The sequence below is a fragment of the Schistocerca piceifrons genome, chromosome 6, assembly GCF_021461385.2.
Source record: "Schistocerca piceifrons isolate TAMUIC-IGC-003096 chromosome 6, iqSchPice1.1, whole genome shotgun sequence".
NCBI classification, from domain to species: domain Eukaryota; kingdom Metazoa; phylum Arthropoda; class Insecta; order Orthoptera; family Acrididae; genus Schistocerca; species Schistocerca piceifrons.
This window is the reverse complement of record NC_060143.1, coordinates 349,164,121-349,186,214: the sequence shown is the minus strand read 5'-3', so window position 1 is coordinate 349,186,214 and position 22,094 is coordinate 349,164,121. Positions and strand designations below refer to the sequence as shown.

At 43.2% G+C, this 22,094-nt stretch overlaps 1 protein-coding gene across 1 annotated transcript; it reads right to left on the bottom strand.

Moving 5' to 3' along the window:
• Positions 1–14,310: 14,310 nt before the first annotated feature.
• LOC124802995 lies at positions 14,311–21,890 on the bottom strand. Its single transcript, XM_047264098.1, has 2 exons — positions 21,690–21,890; positions 14,311–15,034 (listed from the first exon to the last, which is right to left on the bottom strand). Exons 1-2 carry the CDS (start codon positions 21,835–21,837, stop codon positions 14,391–14,393), a joined length of 792 nt encoding a protein of 263 aa, XP_047120054.1. The 5' UTR covers positions 21,838–21,890; the 3' UTR covers positions 14,311–14,390.
• Positions 21,891–22,094: the final 204 nt, after the last annotated feature.

Here is a 22,094-nt window from a genome sequence, read left to right as displayed (position 1 = left end):
CATTATTATTGGCAACATTATTGACAAGAGTTGGCAATTGGGCGCAGCTACAACTTATTATTGAGAAGTCAACATTATTATGTCAGATGTAGCCCAGAGTTATTTTGATACGAGAGAGTATCTCTATGCGACAAAATTGTTTCAAGTGAGCATAAATTTGCTTTCATCAATAGAATAATTGCTTATTGCAAGGATTCCACTGACCTATTAGAAACGAAAGAGTGTCATCATAAGTCAGCCCAAATAACCAAAATTATGGATCAACAGTTTCTGAATGGCTTGTAGATGAAGTTTCCTCAGAACAGAAAGATGACAGCGAGTCAGACATTGTTAGTATCGAGGATAATCCCTTGGTGAGATGGCACGTACATGCACATGCAAGAGACAGTCAATAAGATGGTCTTTTATCTTATGGACAGATGTAGTGGATCTAGCAGCCTAAACGCCCTGTGTTTATTTTCAAAACTACACCCCATCTACCAAGAAGGCAGATCTGATGAAAGAAGAATTTTTCTCTGTGAATTGGGGCAAAAAATAATACGTCCTCATAACGTGGAGGAGGTCAAATGCAGACATCCAAAATAATGAGCTACAAGTTTCTGTTGTGGAGTTACTCGGCAAGAGCTGAAGATTGCGGAAACTGCACGATCGCCGAGATGATGATGTTTCATGCAGCCACGTTGATTAGACAGGAAAAGTGGTCAAATAGGCAGCAAAGCACAAAAAATAATTGGCAATAACGTAGTATAATTATTTATAAAGAGTGGTTTTTAATGAGCAGAACTTTTGGTAGGAGCCTAAAAAAACTAAAATTTTGTTGTTTGATCTCAGAAAAATTATAATGTATCATATTGTATATTAAAATAAAGATCACAGTTTCACATAATATAAAAGCAAGAACAGGAATTTGTTGGCATTGAATATGGATTCAAGTGTTATGTTTTCTGAAGCAGTTTGTTTGGAGTGTAGCCTTGTGTGGAGGTGAAACGTGGACACTAAACACTTCGGACAAGAAGAGAATAGAAGCTTTTGATACGTGGTGCTAAGAAGAACGCTGAAGATTAGATGGGTACATAGTTTAACTAATGAGGAGGTGCTGGGTAGAATTGGAGAGTAAAGAAATTGTGGCGCAGCTTGACTAAAAGAAAGGATCAGTTGATAGGACACGTTCTGAAACATCAAGGGATCGCCAGTTTAGTACTGGAGGGAAGTATGGGTGGTAAAAATTATAGAGGGAGCCCAAGAGACCGTTACAGCAAAGAGTTTCAAAAGAATGTAGGTTGCATTAGTTATTTGGAAATGAAGAGACTTGCAAAGGGTAGAGCAGCATCGAGAGCTGCATCAAACAATTCGTCGGACTGAAGATCACGACAACTTTCTTATTCAATCTGTGTTACCAAACCCATAACAATTTGATCATATTGATTTAATAAATAGTAGTTTGTGTTTTTTCTGATGTAGGGAGTCTTATAAACTCTACTCATGCATTTTTCCAGCCACTTATGCACCCAAGGGTTAAAAAGGACATGGCCAATTTCCTTAATCATCCTTGCCCTCTTAGGACTTATGCACCGACACTAATGACCTAGATGCTGATTTTCATTTCCTTCCTCGTATAACACTATTGGCTAGGGAAACTGCCGTGTTGACTGTATTGATTTCGTTAACTCGCGGACATTGGCACCTCCCGTCAAGACGTATGAACGATGTGATGTTACCGCTGTTGCATCTCGATCTATATGAGAACAGATATAACCTCTGTGAGGTGCGACGACGTCTGGTTGTGGCTAACTATATCTGGGCTCAACAGTGAATTTGAGATTCCGTGTTCTGAGCGCGCGCCAGCGCTGGAGTCGTTAAAGTGGAGTCTACAGATGTGGTCAGTCATGTACTTTCGATCGGAGAAAGAACGGCAATATTAGACGAGTTGTGTACTGAGCACAACGGTCGTGTGTCGGGCGAAATGCGAAGAATTCATAAAATTTTAAGTTTTATTCGAATCTCGTGGGATAATTTTGTTACTATAATTTAACAGTCGTGTACAACAAAGGATATGATAATATTAATAGTGACATTTCCGTCAGCTGTGAAGTCATTTGCAGAAGACAAGGTAAAGCTGAACTGGGAGAAGATCTATTTGTTTTTCCAGAGAAAAGTAGGAACACGCAAGTCATTATTGACTTTCGGACTGAAGAAAGGCAAACCTACATTTAAAGCATGTATGAATTCCACCCAAACAATCCTCATATATATAATGGTAATTGAGAAACAGCCCACGATCGACGAGAGGGGTAATTATCAACGAAGTGGGCAAACAAGGTATCTCAGAGTTAAGAGTTACCACTACTCGTCTGTCTGTGTACAGCATACTGCGGAGAGAGACGACATTTAACCAAGCGCGTTGGCACCGCCTGTTGTACCACAATCTTGTAAATTACGTAGATGAGTATCCTGCACGTCGGAATTTGAAACCGTCTATTTTTAGGTCTGCTGCCTACATGAAAATGAAAAGAAACCTTGGAAGAAAAAACAAAGTAATAAACATAGAGGGAAAGGGTATAAGATGGAAGGAATACAGAGGAAGCATTCAAAGTAAACCAACTTGAAGACTATATTATGGAAAGGAAAGTAGATCAGACTTAGATGGGAGAAATACAGCGGGGAGCATTTGACAAAGCACTGAAAGACATCAGCCGAAACAAAGAACCTGTCAGACAGAACTCTGTTAGAAAAGGCTATGATGAAACTATTCCATCTGGTATGTAACGTATATGAGACAGGCGAAACACAGTACCCTCCGACTCCAAGAAGACTGTAAAATCATCGAATATCCTAAGAGGGCAGGTGGTAACAGGTGGAAATATTATAGAACCACCAGTAAATACTGACACGAATTATTTGCAGAAGGTGGAAAGGCTGGTAGAAGTCGAGTCTGGATGTTCTAGGCGGTTCAGTCTGGAACTGCGCGACCGCTACGGTTGCAGGTTCGAATCCTGCCTCGTGCATGGATGTATGTGATGTCCTTAGGTTAGTTAGGTTTAGGTAGTTCTAAGTTCTAGGGGACTGATGACCTCACATGTTAAGTCCCATAGTGCTCAGAGCCATTTGAACCATTTTTGAACCAGAGAAACCGGTTGTCCCATCACTAATCGTGAGTTATATCTATATAGCGTAGTCAGTAGGGCAGTTGGCTGCGAAAGGAAAAAGTTCCTGGTTCGAGTCCCATTGCGGCACACAGGCTGCGCGAGATTAGCCGAGCGGTCTCAGGCGCTGCGGCTGGTGCCGGCGGAGGTTCGAGTCCTTCCTCGGGCATGGGTATGTGTGTTTGTCCTTAGGATAATTTAGGTTAAGTAGTGTGTAAGCTTAGGGACTGATGACCTTTAAGTCCCACAAGATTTCACACACATTTGAACACACAGTTCAAATCTGCTAAAAATTTTTAAATCTGAGGACACTCCGCTGCATAGATTTTGACAACGCACAACTCACTACTAACAAAATATTGAAAATGCGAGGAAAAGGCTGTTGTGCGGTGGAACGGCCCTGTCTGGTTGAGCGGCCTGGACTCCGAGCGGCCGCTGCTTCTCTGGCGACTACTTCGAGCTTCAGCTTAGTCACTGACGAGTGAGAATGGATACCTGCACAGTTCACTGACTTTGCAACTTTCCGCGGCTCTTTATTCCCGATACGCGTATCCGCTGCGTTTCCTTCGGCGTTGCTAGGCGAGCAGCATCCCGTTCATCAGGCAGCTCCAAGGAGTGAAGAATCCCTTTGCGCCACACCCAGATGCTGGGGGAAGGCATCGCATGCGTTCTTGAGCTCACAGAACGGCCGAAACCAAGTGCGCGGTCCATTCGCTTCCCCCCCCCCCCCCCCCCCCCCAAAGGAATCTCCCTGGCGACCAAAGGGAGGCGTGGGAGCAAAGTAGACAGGGGTCGCAAACCGAGATCTGGCCACAGTGTATCGTTCCCTCCCCCCAGGAACCAAGAAACGCGTAGGGAATGTGGAGTAAAGATACAGAGAACAACAATTATTTTTTAAAATTATTATTAATACCACGGGGAAAAGCAGGGAACTGGCGTCGAGGAGGATGGAGTGGAAAGTTGCCACTCACAGAGAGTATCGACACACAGTTTTTTTGGAGAACATTCCCGTGACCAGAGAACAACTGGTTCTAAGAGTTAAAAAAGCGATGATCTACTTCTCATTCCAATAACACACCTGCTCTGGGGAGAGTTAAGAAAGAAACTACAAAGGAAACTGGAGAAAAATTATCTGTATTTGGGATTGCAGAAAACTGCACAATGGCGTTCATTAAGGAAGTGCCAAAAATCAGAGATATTTTTCTCGCCGTCGGCAAATACATAGTGAACTGCATGTCCACAAATCCACTGCACAGAGCTCCCTTACTTACGGAATTAGTGCAGCATGGTGTGTAATTTAACACGTCAAACACCGCTGCTATGCATTTGTCTGTTTCCTCATAGGATGTGTTTTCCGCTGCTGACGAAAATTTTAATAGGACTGATGCGAACATAGCATCGTTTCTGAACCATATCGGATGTGAGCACTGGGTGTTGTACACCTTCAGAAAGCTACATTGTGCATGTATCACAAAGAATCTGTGTTTTTCTTTGGGGTAGAAGAAAGCAGTTTTATCATTTAAAAGTCTGTCACCACAGTGATTGGAGTGGAAAACTTGCAGGGATAATCTATGCCAGATGCTGAAAATATATTTCCTGCGTTGGTGTATTAACAGCGTTTCATTCCACGTGACAAATAAATCGGGAATCACACTGCTTTATCATTATAGCATGCTTAAGTGCAGAACCATGCAGCCTTAGAAGCGTGTGTTTATGTTTACGATCATTTCTCTTTTCCCAGTACCTTCTTGGTATGGAATCCAAACACTACAACAGTTCTATAGACTTGATAGTACAAGTGATTTACGTAAAATATTTCGAACTCCCCCCATCTGGAACTCTGTTATGCATGGATCAACATTTCTTCTTCTCATTAATCGTCTGTTATGTCACAACAATAATCTCAGATGTATCAGGCTTGTATCTACCATACTCCAATAAGTAGTGCTGAACTCTTCAGCATGCAAGCATCTAGAGACATCGATTGTTATTGGATGGCTGATGTGAATAAGACTGGTACAGAACATACATTGCATAATGGAATGAGAATACCGGTCTGTATCACTAGTGTCGGTCAGGGATGGATGTTTGTGATGTCCTTAGGTTAGTTAGGTTTAAGTAGTTCTAAGTTCTAGCGGACTGATGACCACAGATGTTAAGTTCCATAGTGCTCAGAGCCATTTGCACCATATGAACCCTTCCTTGAGAGCGCTAAGTATACAGCGTTTCTTTTCGTCGGCAACTCTATTGTTTCACGTTTTATTGAAACTGCAATATCGTCCCCCTGTAATACTCGTACCAATGAAAATTATGCGACTCTTGTGTAGCCTTCGCCTTGGAAGCGGTCCGTGTCCTTTTCTTCACACTTTGGGAATTTAACAGAATAAAACAGCTTGTCCCATGATGAATGACATTCTTTACACATATTGTCGACACAGCACAATCCTAACTGACTAACTGAAAGACCATTCAGGTTTTGAAATGTAAATGTGATGTAATAAGTGCGGCTTCGCAGTTTCTACTTATTTGTATGTAGTTCCAAATAATGATAAGCATGTCTCGTACACGGTTTATAATAGGAGCCAGCTAGGGTAGCGGAAGGAAATAAACCAAAGCGCATCGTGTAATACGTAAAACTAGTTGGAATCAGATGGGATACCAGTCAACAGATGAAACAGCAGTTCGTGAGCAGAGCGCAACGAGGAGCAGAAACTGACTCTCAGTTGGAGACTGCAGGAAGAGGTCGCAAAAGCGTCGAGCCGGGCGGCCGGTGAAACACAGCTGGCCGCAGTATATTTTCGACCCAGCGAACCGGTTATGGAAGAAATCTGTTTTACGAGTAGCCTGCGGCAGTAACGCTAGCGGAGATTCGTTCGTGTTCGCAGTGCCTGGCGTTCTTAGGCCCCGTGTTAACGGAGAGCCTTCCGACATTTTGGAAATGGTAATACCGACTCTTCAGCATGAATATGTTCCGTAGAGTCGCCTCTTCAAAGACGTAAACAACCAATTACGCTCTGAATATGGATGCAACGTCTGTGTTCTCTGCGCTAAGCGGAGAAACTCACCATTCAGAATGCTAAATGGATTCATTTGTGTATGGCAGCTGGATCCTTTGGAAAATTGATAATGTAAATGCCACAATTGACTGCTAATTTACGACCAGAGAAGTGCCGTCTGGATGTTAGTGTCTTCTTTAGCTGTAACATACGTATCGCCCGAAGTTATGTAATTCTTGAGCGTTAATTGAGTACGCCAGACGCACTGTACAGCCTAATGATGACATACGTTGTCCTCCATATAAGGCATGTGTTGGTACGCCACGCACAAAAAAATGTATAAACTTTCTGATGGTCAGTGACGTAATACAATTCGTTTGAAATATTATTTGAAGACGCTCGTAGCCTCTGGCTCCTCAAAGTGTCAGGTTGGCAGTTCTGGCGGAGCCTCTACAGCTTTACAGCGTTGATGAATGTTAAAAGGTGCTGTACCAGAAATCTCCATACAGTACAGGCGATACAGCATTTTATCAGTGTAAGCACGTCTGAAAGTTCTGCTTTAAATTTTGGTGTTAGTAGTTCATGTGTTACGCAATCAGTCAAAGATTAGTAACATTTCAAAATGGACTAGAAAACGCGTTTTTCTTACCTCTTGCAATTGCAGTAGCGAAAGGTACTCTGCAGATGGTGACAGTTCTAATTATCGTATGGCAGCGAAACTTGGTAGATATGCTAATGCTCGAATGTGAAACTGGCTAAAGATGATAAAAATGTTCCAGTTTTGGTCACCTGTTACCAATCTGGCGCTTTACATTGAATGACATCCACGCTGTCATTTGAGAAGCTATAACGTGAGTGAACAGTATGTCTATCGAGAAGATAGACCTTGCGCAGTTAATGAAACTGTTTTATGCGAACGACAGCAATTACAGTGCTACATTGAGAGGATATCGCCGGCGGAAAGGTCTGAGGAGAGGCGCGATGCCATTGAATGGTTTAAAGAAGGTGATAACGAAACTGGAAAACACGGGTGTGCTTGGCGTGGCATCGGGAAGAGGAAGGCGCTCTATCCCGGCGGAAGTTTCTGACGAGGTTACAGCTGTAGCTGAGCTCGTGCAGTGTCACAAAAAATGTCCATCCCATGGCCGACAGTACGGACAGTTTTACGATCTATTTTAGACTGGTACGCGTCCTGTATTCATACGGTGCGGCAACTGGAACCTCATGATCCGCAGCAACGTCCAGAATTTGCTATTCGGTCTCTGGTGCGGATGTGGCCGGGCAATATTCTATGGAGAGACGAGGCACATTTTACGCGGCAGGGCGCGGTGAATACACAGGCTGTCGAATTTGGGGTGCTGTTAAACAGCGTGTTGTGCACTCGCCGTTGTCACTGTGTGTTGTGAATTCACAAGTAACTTCACTCTCGGTCCGTTCTTCTGTGAAGAGGGCCTGCCAGGTGTACCGTGACGTCTGCACGTTATCAAGACCTCCTTGTACAGCATGCAATTCCTGCTTTGGAAGAGCGTAACTGCTGTTCCTTATTAATATAAATTATGTGCTCTCTAGTATTAGGGTTAATACCAAAATATTTCTCTTTGCTGAGGACACTAGCTTGGTTGTAAAGCATGTTGTGTGCAACATTGACTCTGTTTCAAATAGTGCAGCTCATAAGTTCATGGCTTGTAGAATATAAACTAACGCTAAATTACAGTAAGACTCAGTTTTTACAGTTTATAACACACAATTTAACAAAACCCGACGTTTTAATTTCACAGAATGGGCATATGATTAGTGAAACTCAACAGTTCAAATTTTTAGATGTTCAGATAGATAGTAAACTGTCATGCAAAGCCCACGTTCAGGATCTTGTTCAAAGACTTATTGCTGTCATTTTTGCTATTCAAACGGTATCTGAAGTAAGTGATCGTTCGACACGAAAATTGGTCTACCTTGCTTATTTTCATACGCTTATGACGCATGGCATTATGTTTTGGGGTAATTCTTCCTATTCTCAAAGGATATTTTTGGCTCAGAAGCGGGCAGTTCGGGCAATATGTGGTGTAAGTTCGCGAACCTCCTGTCGACCCCTGTTTACTAGTCTCGGTATTTTGACATTGGCCTCTCAATATATATATTCTTTACTGTCGTTTCTTCTTAACAATACCAGCTCATTCCCAAGAATTTGCAGCTTTCACTCAGTTAATACTCGGCAGAAATCCAGTCTGCATTTGGATCGCATTTCCTTAACTCCCGTAAAGAAAGGTGTGCAATACACTGCTGCATCCATTTCCAGTAAACTACAACAAGAATTCAAAAATCGTAGCAGTAGCGCTTTCAAATCGAAATTGAAGAGTGTCGTCATGGGTCACTCCTATTCTGTTGATGAGTTCCTTGAAAAATTAAACTGGTTTTTATATTGTTGATTGCGTTTACGTAAACTAGTGGTTTGACTTTTTTTGGATTCGTAAACATTTTATTTTATCTATTATTACTTTTATCTTGTAGTTTCATGTACTGACACATTCCATGACCTTGAAGATTTGTTCCTCAATTTGATCCTACGGAACAAGGCGTGTAAATAAATAGATAAATATATAAAATTAATTTGATCTATCAAATGGATCGAAACAGAAGTGCTATGTACCGCTGTAAACACAGCTGTTGTCATCTAGAAAGACGGGAGTGTGCACAGCACACTCATCATGAAGATGTAGAAAGAAGGACAACGCTTGGCCACAGAAAATCCTACAAACACCCTGGTTCATGGACGCAGTAACCAGAGTGAGAGATCCCTATGAAACGAAAAACACTCCCGAAACATCACAGAACCACTACCAGCGGGTTAACTGAATAACTCAGTTATGCAGGGCAGGTAACTGAGTTATGCAGGTAATGGTGGGAGTACTCGACATGCGGCTGCTAAAACGCTTATGTGGCGCCGTTTACCGAAAGTCTAACCGGACTACCCGTACAGGTCAGAAATGAGCTCCGTATGCTCACTCTAAACACACCAGCGAGTCCTGTGACGTCATCTCCGAACTTGCCGAGGCCCGCAAGAAAGACAGGCTGCGGCGTGTACGTCACAGCACTTGACATTGCGAGTCTTACGAGTGCCAGCAGCCGTCTCTGGGGTGTGGAACGAGTAACTATTTCATACGAGTTTAATAATTCTTGACTGCGTGTTTAACTGCGTGTAGGTTGTCGATAGCACACGAGAAAATTAAGACCTTTAGTGGGGTACCGTTTCAATTAAATATTGATTTCCTGTGGACCTTGCACGGAGCCTAGCGTTCACGAAGTATGACGGACAAGGCGACTAGTGTGACGTCACTAGTTCGTTGCAGGACCCGTGTACCTCGTTGGCCCCGCGAACTCGCCGTCGCCGTGTGTCCCGTAGACTCCACTCGCGAGTCTCCGCTGCAGCCCACTCGTAACCTGAGTAAGTTGTCGGCTACAGTTGGACTCGACTCTCTCAGAAAGCAACCTTTTTGAAAGACATTCCGCCTTAATTAAAATGTAAATTATTATTCATTTATTTCACACAGTCATGATTTCGGCTTTATAGCCATTCTCGAGTGCAAGCTGAAATGTCACAAGATATCCGACCTGCCTGAATGACAGAAACAAGTTGCATAGCAATATAATGACTGATTGGTTGGCAGTGAATATTCTTCTATTTATACATACATTCACATGGATAAATCTTGTTCGAAGACTGCTGTAAATTTATTTTAGTATTTAATATGTACTCAAAGAATGTCTAACTGTTATGTTGACATATGTATACACACTCTCTCGACGTTACCGAGTCTATAACGGTAGTACTACAAGGATTTTGTTTGTGTTGGACGAAATTGGTATGAAGTGTGACTGTAGCGTGCAGCTTATTCCAGATACCACTCCTCCTCTAATGTAGCGCATTTGCAGTTGTGTACTTTGCATTAATTAATTTCTGTCTTACACCCTCCACAGTCGCACGAAACACAGCTTCGTTAACGGCCAACTGATCCCAGCAATCGGTCATTTCACCTTGTCAGTGCTACTTTACAGCAGCAAGATCGCGAACTCATCTTCCGTACTAATAGTAACTGACTTACGCCTATGCTTCAGGAGGAGAGAACAAGTCGACGAGTGTGAAGCGACCGCAGCGCCACAGTTCACAGACGTCTTACTCGCGGAACTACATCGGGAACGAAAGAAGCCCTTTAGCACTGATGTAGCAGCGGTGTCTTGATTGTGAATTACGCAACCCGAAAATTAGACACGTACACATTTTGTTTCTGATCTCTACTACCCCGCACGGACCTTTTCATACCAATAGTGGATAAATTGGTTAATTTTTCTACGTGCTTGCACTGTATTGTCGTACGCAATTAAGTAGCACCTCAAGGTGGTATTAGTGTCGTGAGAATCTTGGAGGTGTAGCTGCCTTTAGCCAAATAAAGGACCTCAGAAATTACAACTGCAGCAGATTTTACTCCCCATTAACATCACATATGTGCAAGCCACGAATGGAAATCCTGCTGGAAAACAGAGCAAAAATCATCTCAGGAAGGTGGAATTATCATTGCAACACGTTGTGAACATAAATAATAAATGAAGCAAGAAATAGATGTTATTTGTGTAAAATCTTGTGAAGTGTGTAATTTCGTTTTGTGTGCATCATTTTCGTTTCTAGCATGAGTTTCTTGTCTCATGAGTCCTTCGACCAGTTCGTATTTTTGCAGTCGATTGTTCTGTTTTTATCATTTATTATGAAATCAGCACTGCGTACAAGAAGAGTCAGTTGTCTAAGACACAGCGTTGAAAAGTCTGCATACGTATAGCAACCATAGTGCGATTAAAATTACTTGATAGTTATTTCACATGTTGCAGCTGATTTTCTCCGATCAGAGAGCTCAACGTTACGTCAGAACCGTTCGCCGTTGCCAAACCGCCACAACAGTTCGTCTCGCTTCTTGTCCGGCTTTCTTTCTTGATGTGTTTGGATCCCGAATCCTGGGTCTTACCCTTACGTTTCGTATTTCATCACACATGATAACCACACACACACACACACACACATATATATATATATATATATATATATATATATATATATATATAGGGTGAGTCACCTAACGTTACCGCTGGATATATTTCGTAAACCACATCAAATACTGACGAACCGATTCCACAGACCGAACGTGAGGAGAGGGGCTAGTGTAATTGTTTAATACAAACCATACAAAAATGCACGGAAGTATGTTTTTAACACAAACCTACGTTTTTTTAAATGGAACCACGTTAGTTTTGTTAGCACATCTGAACATATAAACAAATACGTAATGAGTGTCGTTTGTTGCATTGTAAAATGTTAATTACATCCGGAGATATTGTAACCTAAAGTTGACGCTTGAAACCTCCGACGTTCAGTTGTGTGTTGTAACAAACACGGGCCACGGTCAGCGAGCAACATCTGCAGGGACATGTTTACGATGACGACCGTGTTTACGAGTGTGGCTGTAGTGCACTGTTGTGGTTTGGTCTAGCTGTCGCAGTGTCCGCATGTAGCGCTTGCTGCTATTGTTATTCTGCATTCGTCTCCGCACGCAGACCAACAGTAGTACACCGTGTTACCAGACGTCTGTGATAGTGTAGTGTTGTAGGAACTGTGACCATGGTGTATTCGAACTCTGAAAAGGTGGAGATGATACTCATCTATGGCGAGTGTCGACGAAATGCAGCTGAAGCCTGCAGGGTGTATGCAGAACGGTACCCGGACAGAGAGCATCCGACGTTCCGCACATTGCAAAACATCTACCGCCAATTGCATGCAACAGGTATGGTCGTAGCACGCAAACGGGTCCGTAACAGGCCCGTCACAGGAAAAGCGGGTGCTGTTGTTGTGTTAGCTGCTGTTGCCATGAACCCACACATGAGTACACGGGACATTGCGAGAGCCGGTGGCCTGAGTCAAAGTAGTGTCATGCGCATACTGCATCGTCACCGCTTTCACCCGTTTCATGTGTCGCTACATCAGCAATTACATGATGATGACTTTAAATCATCGAGTGCAATTCTGCCAATGGGCATTAACAGAGAATGCGTTGCAGTTCTACCTGTTTACCGATGAAGCGGGTTTCACAAACCACGGGGCAGTGAATCTACGGAACATGCATTACTTGTCCGTGGACAATCCTCGCTGGCTCAGACAGGTAGAGCGACTGTGGACTGTAAATGTATGGTGCGGAATCATTGGCGACCACCTCATTGGTCCTCACTTCATTGCAGGGGCCCAAACAGCTGCAACACATCGCTTTTCTACAGAATGATCTGCCAACGTTGGTCGAAAATGTCCCACCGGAAACGCGTCGACTTATGTGGTATCAGCATGATGGTGCACCTGCACATTCCGCTATTAACACTAGGCTGACCCTTGACAGGATGTTCGACGGGCGTTTCATAGGACGTGGAGGACGCATAAATTGGCCAGCCCGTTCTTCTGATCTTACACCTCTGGACTTCTTTCTGTGGGGTACGTTAAAGGAGAATGTGTACCGTGATGTGCCTACAACCCTAGAGGATATGAAGCAATGTATTGTGGCAGCCTGCGGCGACATTACACCAGATGTACTGCAGCGTGTACGACATTCATTACGCCAGAGATTGCAATTGTGTGCAGCAAATGATGGCCACCACATTGAACATCTATTGGCCTGACATGTCGGGACACACTCTATTCCACTCCGTAATTGAAAACGGAAACCACGTGTGTACGTGTACCTCACCCCTCATGGTAATGTACATGTGCGTCAGTGAAAAAGACCAATAAAAAGGTGTTAGCATGTGGACGTAATGTGCTGTTCCAGTCTCTTCTGTACCTAAGGTCCATCACTGTTCCCTTTGGATCCCTACGTAATTCGGTGCTGTCCGATACGCACGATCGAACAGCGGAGGAGTGGTACTCAAGCGTCAACTTTAGGTTACAATATCTCCGGATGTAATTTAACATTTTACAATGCAACAAACGGCACTGATTACGTATTTATTTGTATGTTCAGATGTGCTAACAAAACTAAAGGGGTTCCATTTTAAAAAACGTAGGTTTGTGTTAAAAAACATATTTCCGTGCATTTTTTTATGGTTTGTATTAACCAATTACACTAGCCCCTCTCCTCACGTTCGGTCTGTGGAATCGATTCGTCAGTATTTGATGTGGTTTACGAAATATATCCAGCGGTAATGTTAGGTGACTCACCCTGTATATATTCTCGGTAGTGCCACGTGGCCGTCCGGAGCCTGGCCTTCTCGCGACCGTACATTCGCGTGACCACCGCTGCCGGCAATCTTGGACAGTATCTACATTTGTGCCTAGTCCTCCTGCAGTATCGCAAAAGGAACAACCAGACTCTCGTAGTCCTATTACACGACCTCGTTCAAAGGTGTTGATAATGGCATCCTTGTCGCCTTCTGGGCTAACATCAACTCAGCACGCCTGATCTCAAAAGTAACTAACGCCCACGACCGTTACGGCATGTGTTTAAAGCAAACCTGATTTGCATCTTCATAGTGGCGCTGGTAGCGCCACTCTTGTGCGATTGCCGTGATATCTGAATTGACATCATCTTTCAGATATAGAAATACTCCTATCAACTTCCGTTTACGCCGCACAACTCCTTCTTAGTGTTTCGATTCCTTTTCCGTCAGTGTGTATGCGCCTGCAGGTGCGCACGGATAATGCAGGTGATCCCACCTGCCAGTGTGCAGATGTACCAGGACGGGTATAAAGTTGTGCTCTCAGTAATCCTTATACCCGAAGAAGAATTTTATTTTTTAGACAACGTCTTCCTTAAATTTGAGGGGAAAAGAACAGGAATACATGAAATTGTTGGCTTCGGATAAGGTCGAGAGAAAATCAGGGGCTGTTTTCCAGTATATGAGGATGATGATAGAAGCATTTAACTACATTTCGCAGATTGTTGAATATTGACAGATGGAAATATGGTGTAATTAGCATAGAAAGCCAGAAGAAAAACTAGTAATACCAGTAAGGTAAATGAAATCAGTACTGAAATAATTCTGTAGTTATTCTTTATTTCACATTGTTTTCCGATAAATATAAAAATTGAAACGTTCAAAATTTCATCAAAGAACTACCAAAATAGTTACCAGTGAATTTATGGAAGCGCCCAAGTAACAAGAAAACATGTTAACAAACTGTAATTATTAATTACAAGTCAACTAGTAGAATATGAGTAGAGGGACACTACTCTGTTATGTGGGATGTTGGTTGATTTGGATAAGCAAACTCTTGTACTACCTCATTGATCCTATTCCTAAACAATAATTTTTTACATTCTGGAATTTTTTTAATGTGGACCATTAAACTTTTCAAAAACAGTTCGTCGCAGTCATCGCCGTCGTCGGCGAGGTCATCTGTGTGCCTTTTCTTGTGGTATTTTGCCCATGAATATTGGAGTTTTTCATTTTGAGTTTCTAAAACGCTTTTATTATAATGTTTTAGTTGGCGGTTCTTTCCTTTCTTCTCTCGAGCAGACAACTGCGACGACGAAAGTAATAACGGCTTATTACTTGAACATGTCTTTTCAGCTTCTAGGGAAACGTCGCTTACTCTCTGCGGTGATGAAGCCAACATTTTGAGATCACATGGTTCTGCATCCGTCCTACAGGTCTTGCAGACTTCTGTTGGCAGCTCGTCAGATGTGGATGCTGCAGATTCAGTTGATTCCGAGACCGAGATGCGGCGCAGTTTTCCTGGCTTTCTAACTTTCACAAAGTCCTCCAAAAACATTAACAAATGTAAATAAGGCCATCTTGATGCTGGTTTTCTTCCAAGTTCTACTGCAAACTGGTCTCTCAGATACTTCCATTTCTTTCTTAGCACGGTCTCTGAAAACGAATTATTTTTGATGATTCAGTATTCTAACCTCATACCAGTATCACAGGTGATAAAGCAAAATTAAAATTAAAACTTATATTACTTTACGATTTCTTTTTGGTGACAAGCCACTGGATCCCTTTTGGGTGTTGCATACAGTTTTGGAGTGGGTGTATTAATGGCTATCAACGTGCTTGCTGGGACTACATTCTTGCAATGTGGGAGGAACAGCAACAAAAGCAAATAATTATGCCAACAAAGGAGACTTTCAGAGAAAAAGCGGAAGAACTTTATAATATATGAAACTTTCCAAATACTGTCAGAATCGTGTCCAAAGAATTTAGGATCGATGTTTTCAGTTGCAATAATTTCTTCTTCATTCTCCAACAAGAGGTTCATAACTACCGGTGTCGGTGGGTTTGGTATGCAGAATGATGATAACACATTTCAAATATCTACACTCCACATGCTACTAAAGGGCAAAATCGGACGTCCTGGAACTTAGCTTCGTGGCTCAAACGAAATTTGAAGCTCCGTACGTATTTGTAGGCTCTGAGGTGTATCCACTGTTACCCAACTTCGAGAAACCTTATAGTGAGAAGGGATTGACTACAGAAAAGGAATGTTTCAACAAAAGGCTAACCAATTGTCTTTGGTTTGGCATCTAAAAGTAGACCCGGAAGATTTCTACCAACGCCTAACTGATGTAGACTTCAGTCAAAGGAAAAGTCGGTAGCAAGTTGTGGGACGACTGTCAAATAAAAGTAAAACTGTAACAGATGTACAGGCTGATTCCAAAAGAAAGACCAGATTTCAGTTATTTATTACAAACCATGATGGATAGAAACATGTCACTGGATAGAGGAAGGTTTGAAGTTTTATGTTCGCAGCACAGATAATATGCCAGGTACTAAATGTTAGCACCATGCGTTGCTCGAGAAACACCAAAATGATAGTCCATTTCATTCTACGCACGACCACCACAGAAAAAAATTGCGAAGTGTAAGGTCTGGTGACCCGGGAGGCCAAAAGCAATGATCAAGATTTTGTTGTCCACCTCTTGCAATCCAGATTAGTGGAACTGTGTTGTTAAGATAACGTCACACCTCAAGGTGAAAGCGGGGTGGGGCGCCATCATGCATGAAAATTAGAACAACTGGAATCTTCGTGAAGTTAATGAAACAACCAGTTTTGTAGCATATCCAGGTATGACTTTCCTGTCACAGTTTTCTCTGCAAAAAAGGAAGGTTCATAAACTTGGTGAACATAAACGGCACCAAACACGTTGCTTCGGTGAGCCTTTTCCTGTTCGACGACAACGCCAGGATTTTGCGACCCCAAATCCTTGCATTATGGCGTTTTACTGTACCCGATAGATAGAAGTCGATTTGTCCGAAAAGATGAGTTATTCGGAAAAAGTGACGTCTGACTTAACCTTGAGCATTGAAATGCAAAATTTGTACCTTCTATTTTAGTCGTCGGGACGCAATTGCTTCAGTAAATGGAACTTTTTAAGGCTTCATATGCAGGCGTCGTTTCAGAACACACCTCACCTTTGTTTAAGGAAGTTGAAGTTCGAGGCCTTCCTGTCTTGTGGACTTACGAGGGCTCCGTGTGAACTGATACGCTCGACATTTTCATCAGATGCGCGTGGCCGACCAGTACTCTTCCTTTTGCAGATGCCGCCAGCTTCCAAGAATTTTGTACACCGGTCATAAATTTGCTTGTGCAGAGGCGGCTTCTAGCTGATCGTCAGTGGAATCCACAATGCACTTGAACGATGTGTTGACTTCGCGCAAATGCCAACGCGCAAAATGATTTCTTCTCCTGTGTGGTTGCAATGTTACTACAAACTAACAGCAGCGCACCAATGTCAAGACTTTGAGCCTTCCTCTACCCAATGGGCTGTGCAATGTGTTTCCGTCTTTTATCGTTTGTAATAAACTGTTATTTCTTTTTGAATTATGCGGTAGAGTGACCGTCACGAAAAATGCAACACTTCCAATTTCTTAAAGTATTTTAAATTTCAGTCATTTTTATGACAATAATCTACTATTTTAAAATAAAATATTATGGTACGTTCCCACATAGGTATCTAACAAGGAATAATAAAACGATTATAAATAAATTAAGCCAGAGATACAGAAGTAACACGAATGGATTTGCACTTAAAGCAAATTTTGAAGAGGCTCATGAAGGTAATGCACCTCTATTTTCTACACTTCGCTTCAGACTTCTCTCTGCGCCTTCAAATGTGTATTACTTTCTCTGACACCAATCAATCATCGAACCTTTCAAGCATACTTCTGAGTAAAGCTGCCCTGTCCTCTTGAGGAATCATCTACCATACTTTCAGTAGGGCCTCACATAGGACCAGAATGATCTCTGAATAGAGCTGACAGGCCTTTCTTCCCAGCAGATTCCACATATGTTCAATAGGATTCAAATCAGAGCTTCGAGCAGGCCTTCATCCAACTCCTGCAGTTCTCGCGATGTGAGCATGCATTTCTGGTATGTAAAATCATTACCAATAAATATAGTGTAAGGCGCAACATGCTCCAAAAGGATTTTCTCCACGTACTGATCTGTTGTAAGGCTTCCTGCCTCACTGAAGGTGAAATCCTTCTTGTGGTTTTATTGATTCCTGCCCACACCATCAGAGCACCACAGTGAAAAGGCGTCCTGGATGAAGATGTGCAAGGGCACTACATTTTCCCAGCCCTTCTCCACACCATCACTTTACCGTCAGGAGACCGCAGGCTAAATCGCTATTCATCGATGAACGACATTCGTTCTTATTGTTGTGCTCGGCAGCCGCGATGTTACCTTGTAAAACGTAGTCGAGCTGTGTTTCTTAGCGTGAAGATTGACTGCTTCCAGTCTTCAATGGACAGTTCGCACACATGACATTGACCCCATCGAAGTTAACGGAGTAGAGTTCGTGCTTCAGCGGCGGTAGTGTGACGGTTGCAGAGAACGTGAAGTTGCAAGAAGTGATAATCTCTTGGCAGTATTGATCTTATCGGGCCTGATTCTGGTTTCCTTGCATAGCCTCGAGTTTTCCTGTACTATCTTACGGTTCTGGAAGTCCTGGAAGGTGTAGTTCTCATACTTCCCCACCGTAATGCGCGCTGCGACCATTTTCCACCAATGCAACAGCAAATGTGGCGTGTTCAGGGCTAAACGGCATGCTTACTTCAGAAAGCTGATTTCGACAGTCACATAAAGAGCCTACGAACGCAGGTGATTGAAAGGGGAACAATACAAGGTGTAACAATGAGAGGTACAATGCGGGAAAATATTATTGCCTCACATCCAGTGATGTGTTTTTCAGGTTACGCCAGAAGAAACAATTAAGGCTACGGAAATAAATAATCGTCGCTGCATTGTTTGCACGCAAGGCGATGCGGTTGCCTTTGTCGTGCTAGTATTACAGCATATGTAGTAAATAACCCCTCAGTGTACAACTGAAGACTTGCTTTATTGGCGGTTCATCATTTGTATTTACGAAATGAACATGTAGGAAATGTTAAAATAAACATTATATGCACATATGAAGTAATATGTCGCTTATTTTCTCGTTTATTTGTTGACATAATATCCTGATCTGTGTTCGTCGTGAGTTTAACACCAAAGAAACATTGTGCTATATATTCCTTCTCCACGAATCGTAAATCACGACCTGTCGAGTAGTTACGTACGATTATAGCACGTTTGTGCTGCAACAACGCAACTCTCATGTACACTATGTGATCTAAAGTATCCGGATACCCCCAAAACCATACTTTTTCATATTAGGTGCATTGTGCTGTCACCTACTGCCAGGTACTCCATATCAGCGACCTCAGTAGTCGTTAGATATCGTAAGAGAGCAGAATGGGACGCTCCGCGGAACTCACGGACTTCGAACGTGGTCAGGTGATTGGATGTCACCTGTGTCATACGTCTGTACACGAGATTTCAACACTCCTAAACATCACTAAGTCCATTGTTTCCGATACGATAGTGAAATGGAAACGTGAAGGGACACATACAGCACGAAAGCGTACAGGCCGACCTCATCTGTTGACTGACAGAGACCGCCGACAGTTGAAGAGGGTCGTAATGTGTAATAGGCAGACATCTATCCAGACCGTCACACAGGAATTCCAAACTGCATCATGATCCACTGCAAGTTCAAAAAAATGGTTCAAATGGCTCTGAGCACTATGGGACTCAACTGCTGAGCTCATTAGTCCCCTAGAACTTAGAACTAGTTAAACCTAACTAACCTAAGGACAACACACACATCCATGCCCGAGGCAGGATTCGAACCTGCGACCGTAGCGGTCTCGCGGTTCCAGACTGCAGCGCCAGAACCGCGCGGCCACTTCGGCCGGCCACTGCAAGTACTATGACAATTAGGCGGGAGGTGACAATACTTGGATTGATGGTCGAGCGGCTGCTCATAAGCCACACATCACGCTGGTAAATGCCAAACGACGCCTCTCTTGGTGTAAGGAGCGTAAACTTTGGAAGATTGAACAGTGGAAAAACGTTGTTTGGTGTGACGAATCACGGTACACAATGTGGCTATCTGATGGCAGGATGTGGGTAAGGCGAATAACCAGTGAACATCATCTGCCAGCGTATGTAGTGCCAACAGTAAAACTCGGAGGTGGCGGTGTTATGGTGTGGTCGTGTTTTTCATGGAGGCGGCTTGCACCCCTTGATGTTTTAAGTGTCACTATCACAGCACAGGTCCACATTGATGTTTTAAGCACCTGCTCGCTACCCACTGCTGATGACCAATTCGGGGATGGCGATTGCTTCTTTCAAGACGATCGAGCGCCTATTAGTAGTCCACGGCCTGTGGCGGAGTGGTTACACAACAACAACATCCCTGTAATGGACTGGCCTGCACAGAGTCCTGTCCTGAATCCTATAGAACACCTTTGTGATGTTTTGGATTTCTTAATGGTTCAAATGGCTCTGAGCACTATGGGACTTAACATCTGAGGTCATCAGTCCCCTAGAACTTAGACCTAACTAACCTAAGGACATCAGACACATCCATGCCCGGAGCAGGATTCGAACCTGCGAACGTAACGGTCGCGCGGTTTCCGACTAGAACCGCTCGGTCACCGCGGCCGGCTGATGTTTTGGAACGCCGACTTCGTGCCAGGCCTCACCGACCGACATCGATACCTCTCAGTGCAGCACTCCGTGAAAATGAGCTGCCATTCCCCAAGAAACCTTCCAGCACCTGATTGAACATATGCCTGCGAGAGTGGAAACTGTCATCAAGGCAAGGGTGGGCCAACACGATACTGAATTCCAGCATAACCGATGGAGGGCGCCACGAACTTGTAAGTCATTTTCAGCCAGTTGTCCGGATACTTTTGATCACATAGTGTAGTGGCGCCGTCTTTCCATCCGTGCCAGGCGGAGGTAAGCTTACAGGTGCATCATGGAGAGCCGAACAGCAAAAGCGCTAAATTCCCTGTGTAAGTGATTCGTAAAAGCGATGACCAGCTGGCAAACCCTATAGTTTCAAACCTCATTTTAGGACAGTTTGTAAGAGATGATCATCATTTCTGAAGAAAACTTCGATCCCAGAGCTCTTTTCACAAAATAGTTACATGTTCCTAACGCGCGCGACTGTCGTACCATCATGTTGCGTAGGTTCTGTATTTCTTCCTGCACACCTAATATACTCGACATGAAGTTCGGGTAAACGCAAATGGTATTTCTACAATCTGCTATTGGTACCGACGGATGTTTATTTTCTAAAAACTTCTCGAACTTGTTAAGCACAATCTGTTTCTCGCTGCTTCGTAACTATTTTCCGTACCTTTGTTTCTGTACAGAACACGAAGCAAATTCGCTAATTTTCACAGCGCGTACGAAGAAAACCACATGAGCACGACTGATGTGACAGAGAGAGAGACTGCGCAGTGAGATTTGAAATAAGCATTGTATGGGATAAACATTAATATGCCGATTAACAAAAATTCAAGATTTTTAGTGCTTTAGCGTGTCTGATTTTGTAATTCACGCTAGAATAACAACGAATCAACTGATACATTAAAGGGCCTGTTTCCAGTGGCGTCACAACATCTGGTTTAGCTGCATTGTACCCTAGCAGTCGATGAGGGTGCCGAGGGGGCTTTTGTTTGCATTATGACTGAGTATAGTATCACCATGCTGCCGAGAAATTAATTACTCGTAGAGAACACTGAAAATGTGAGCTGTAGAAGATTCATAGTTTATGATAAGCAGAAAAGTAGCACACATACATTTACGTGATTTTTTTTTTTTTTTTTTAATTTTACATCGCGCAGACAAATTTCAGAAGTTCATTCCACCAAAAATTCCAAACTGTTGCGCGCTTGAAAGAAGAAGCCTTGACCAGAGCGAAAACTCAGTAAGCCTACTCTCTCTCTCTCTTTCTTTCTTTGTTAGTTTACGCCAACAACCATCATGTTGATGATGAGATACTGGGACAAAGGGAAAACTTTCATGTTGAAGAGACACTGGGATAAACTTTTCACACGTGAAGACAAACATATTCTACCCTGAAGAAGCGAATAAACAGTTGAAGCAGATATCGTCAGGTGGACAATTGGAATACAATGTTCTAAAGATTAAAAGACAGGATAAAAAAAATAATAAATCGTTACTAACCATCAGTTTTCATCTCACTGCTGATTTCAGCCCAGCATTTTTCCACAACGTGCCTCTTGGAGTGGTTTCTCGACTCCCTGTCCCATATTGCTGACCTCTCGTAAACCAATGCAATTAAAGCTTCCAGGTCGACCATTTTATCGCGCATTATAAACTGTGAACGCCGAGACGGCCAGCGCAGCACGGGTGGGAACGCGCCACCTTTGTTACGCCGAAGCGGGCGACTGACAACAACCGGCGCCTGCCAGCCGATGTCAGTGCTGCCACCTGGACCGCGTGCTGCCGTCCCGTTGTTTGCGCACACAACACGAAGAAAGCGGGTTGCCTGCGCAGCGGAGTACAGCGCGGGGCGGCCCGATCCGGCGCCGAAAATGTCCCCTTGTTATCTAATGAGGCAGCACACGA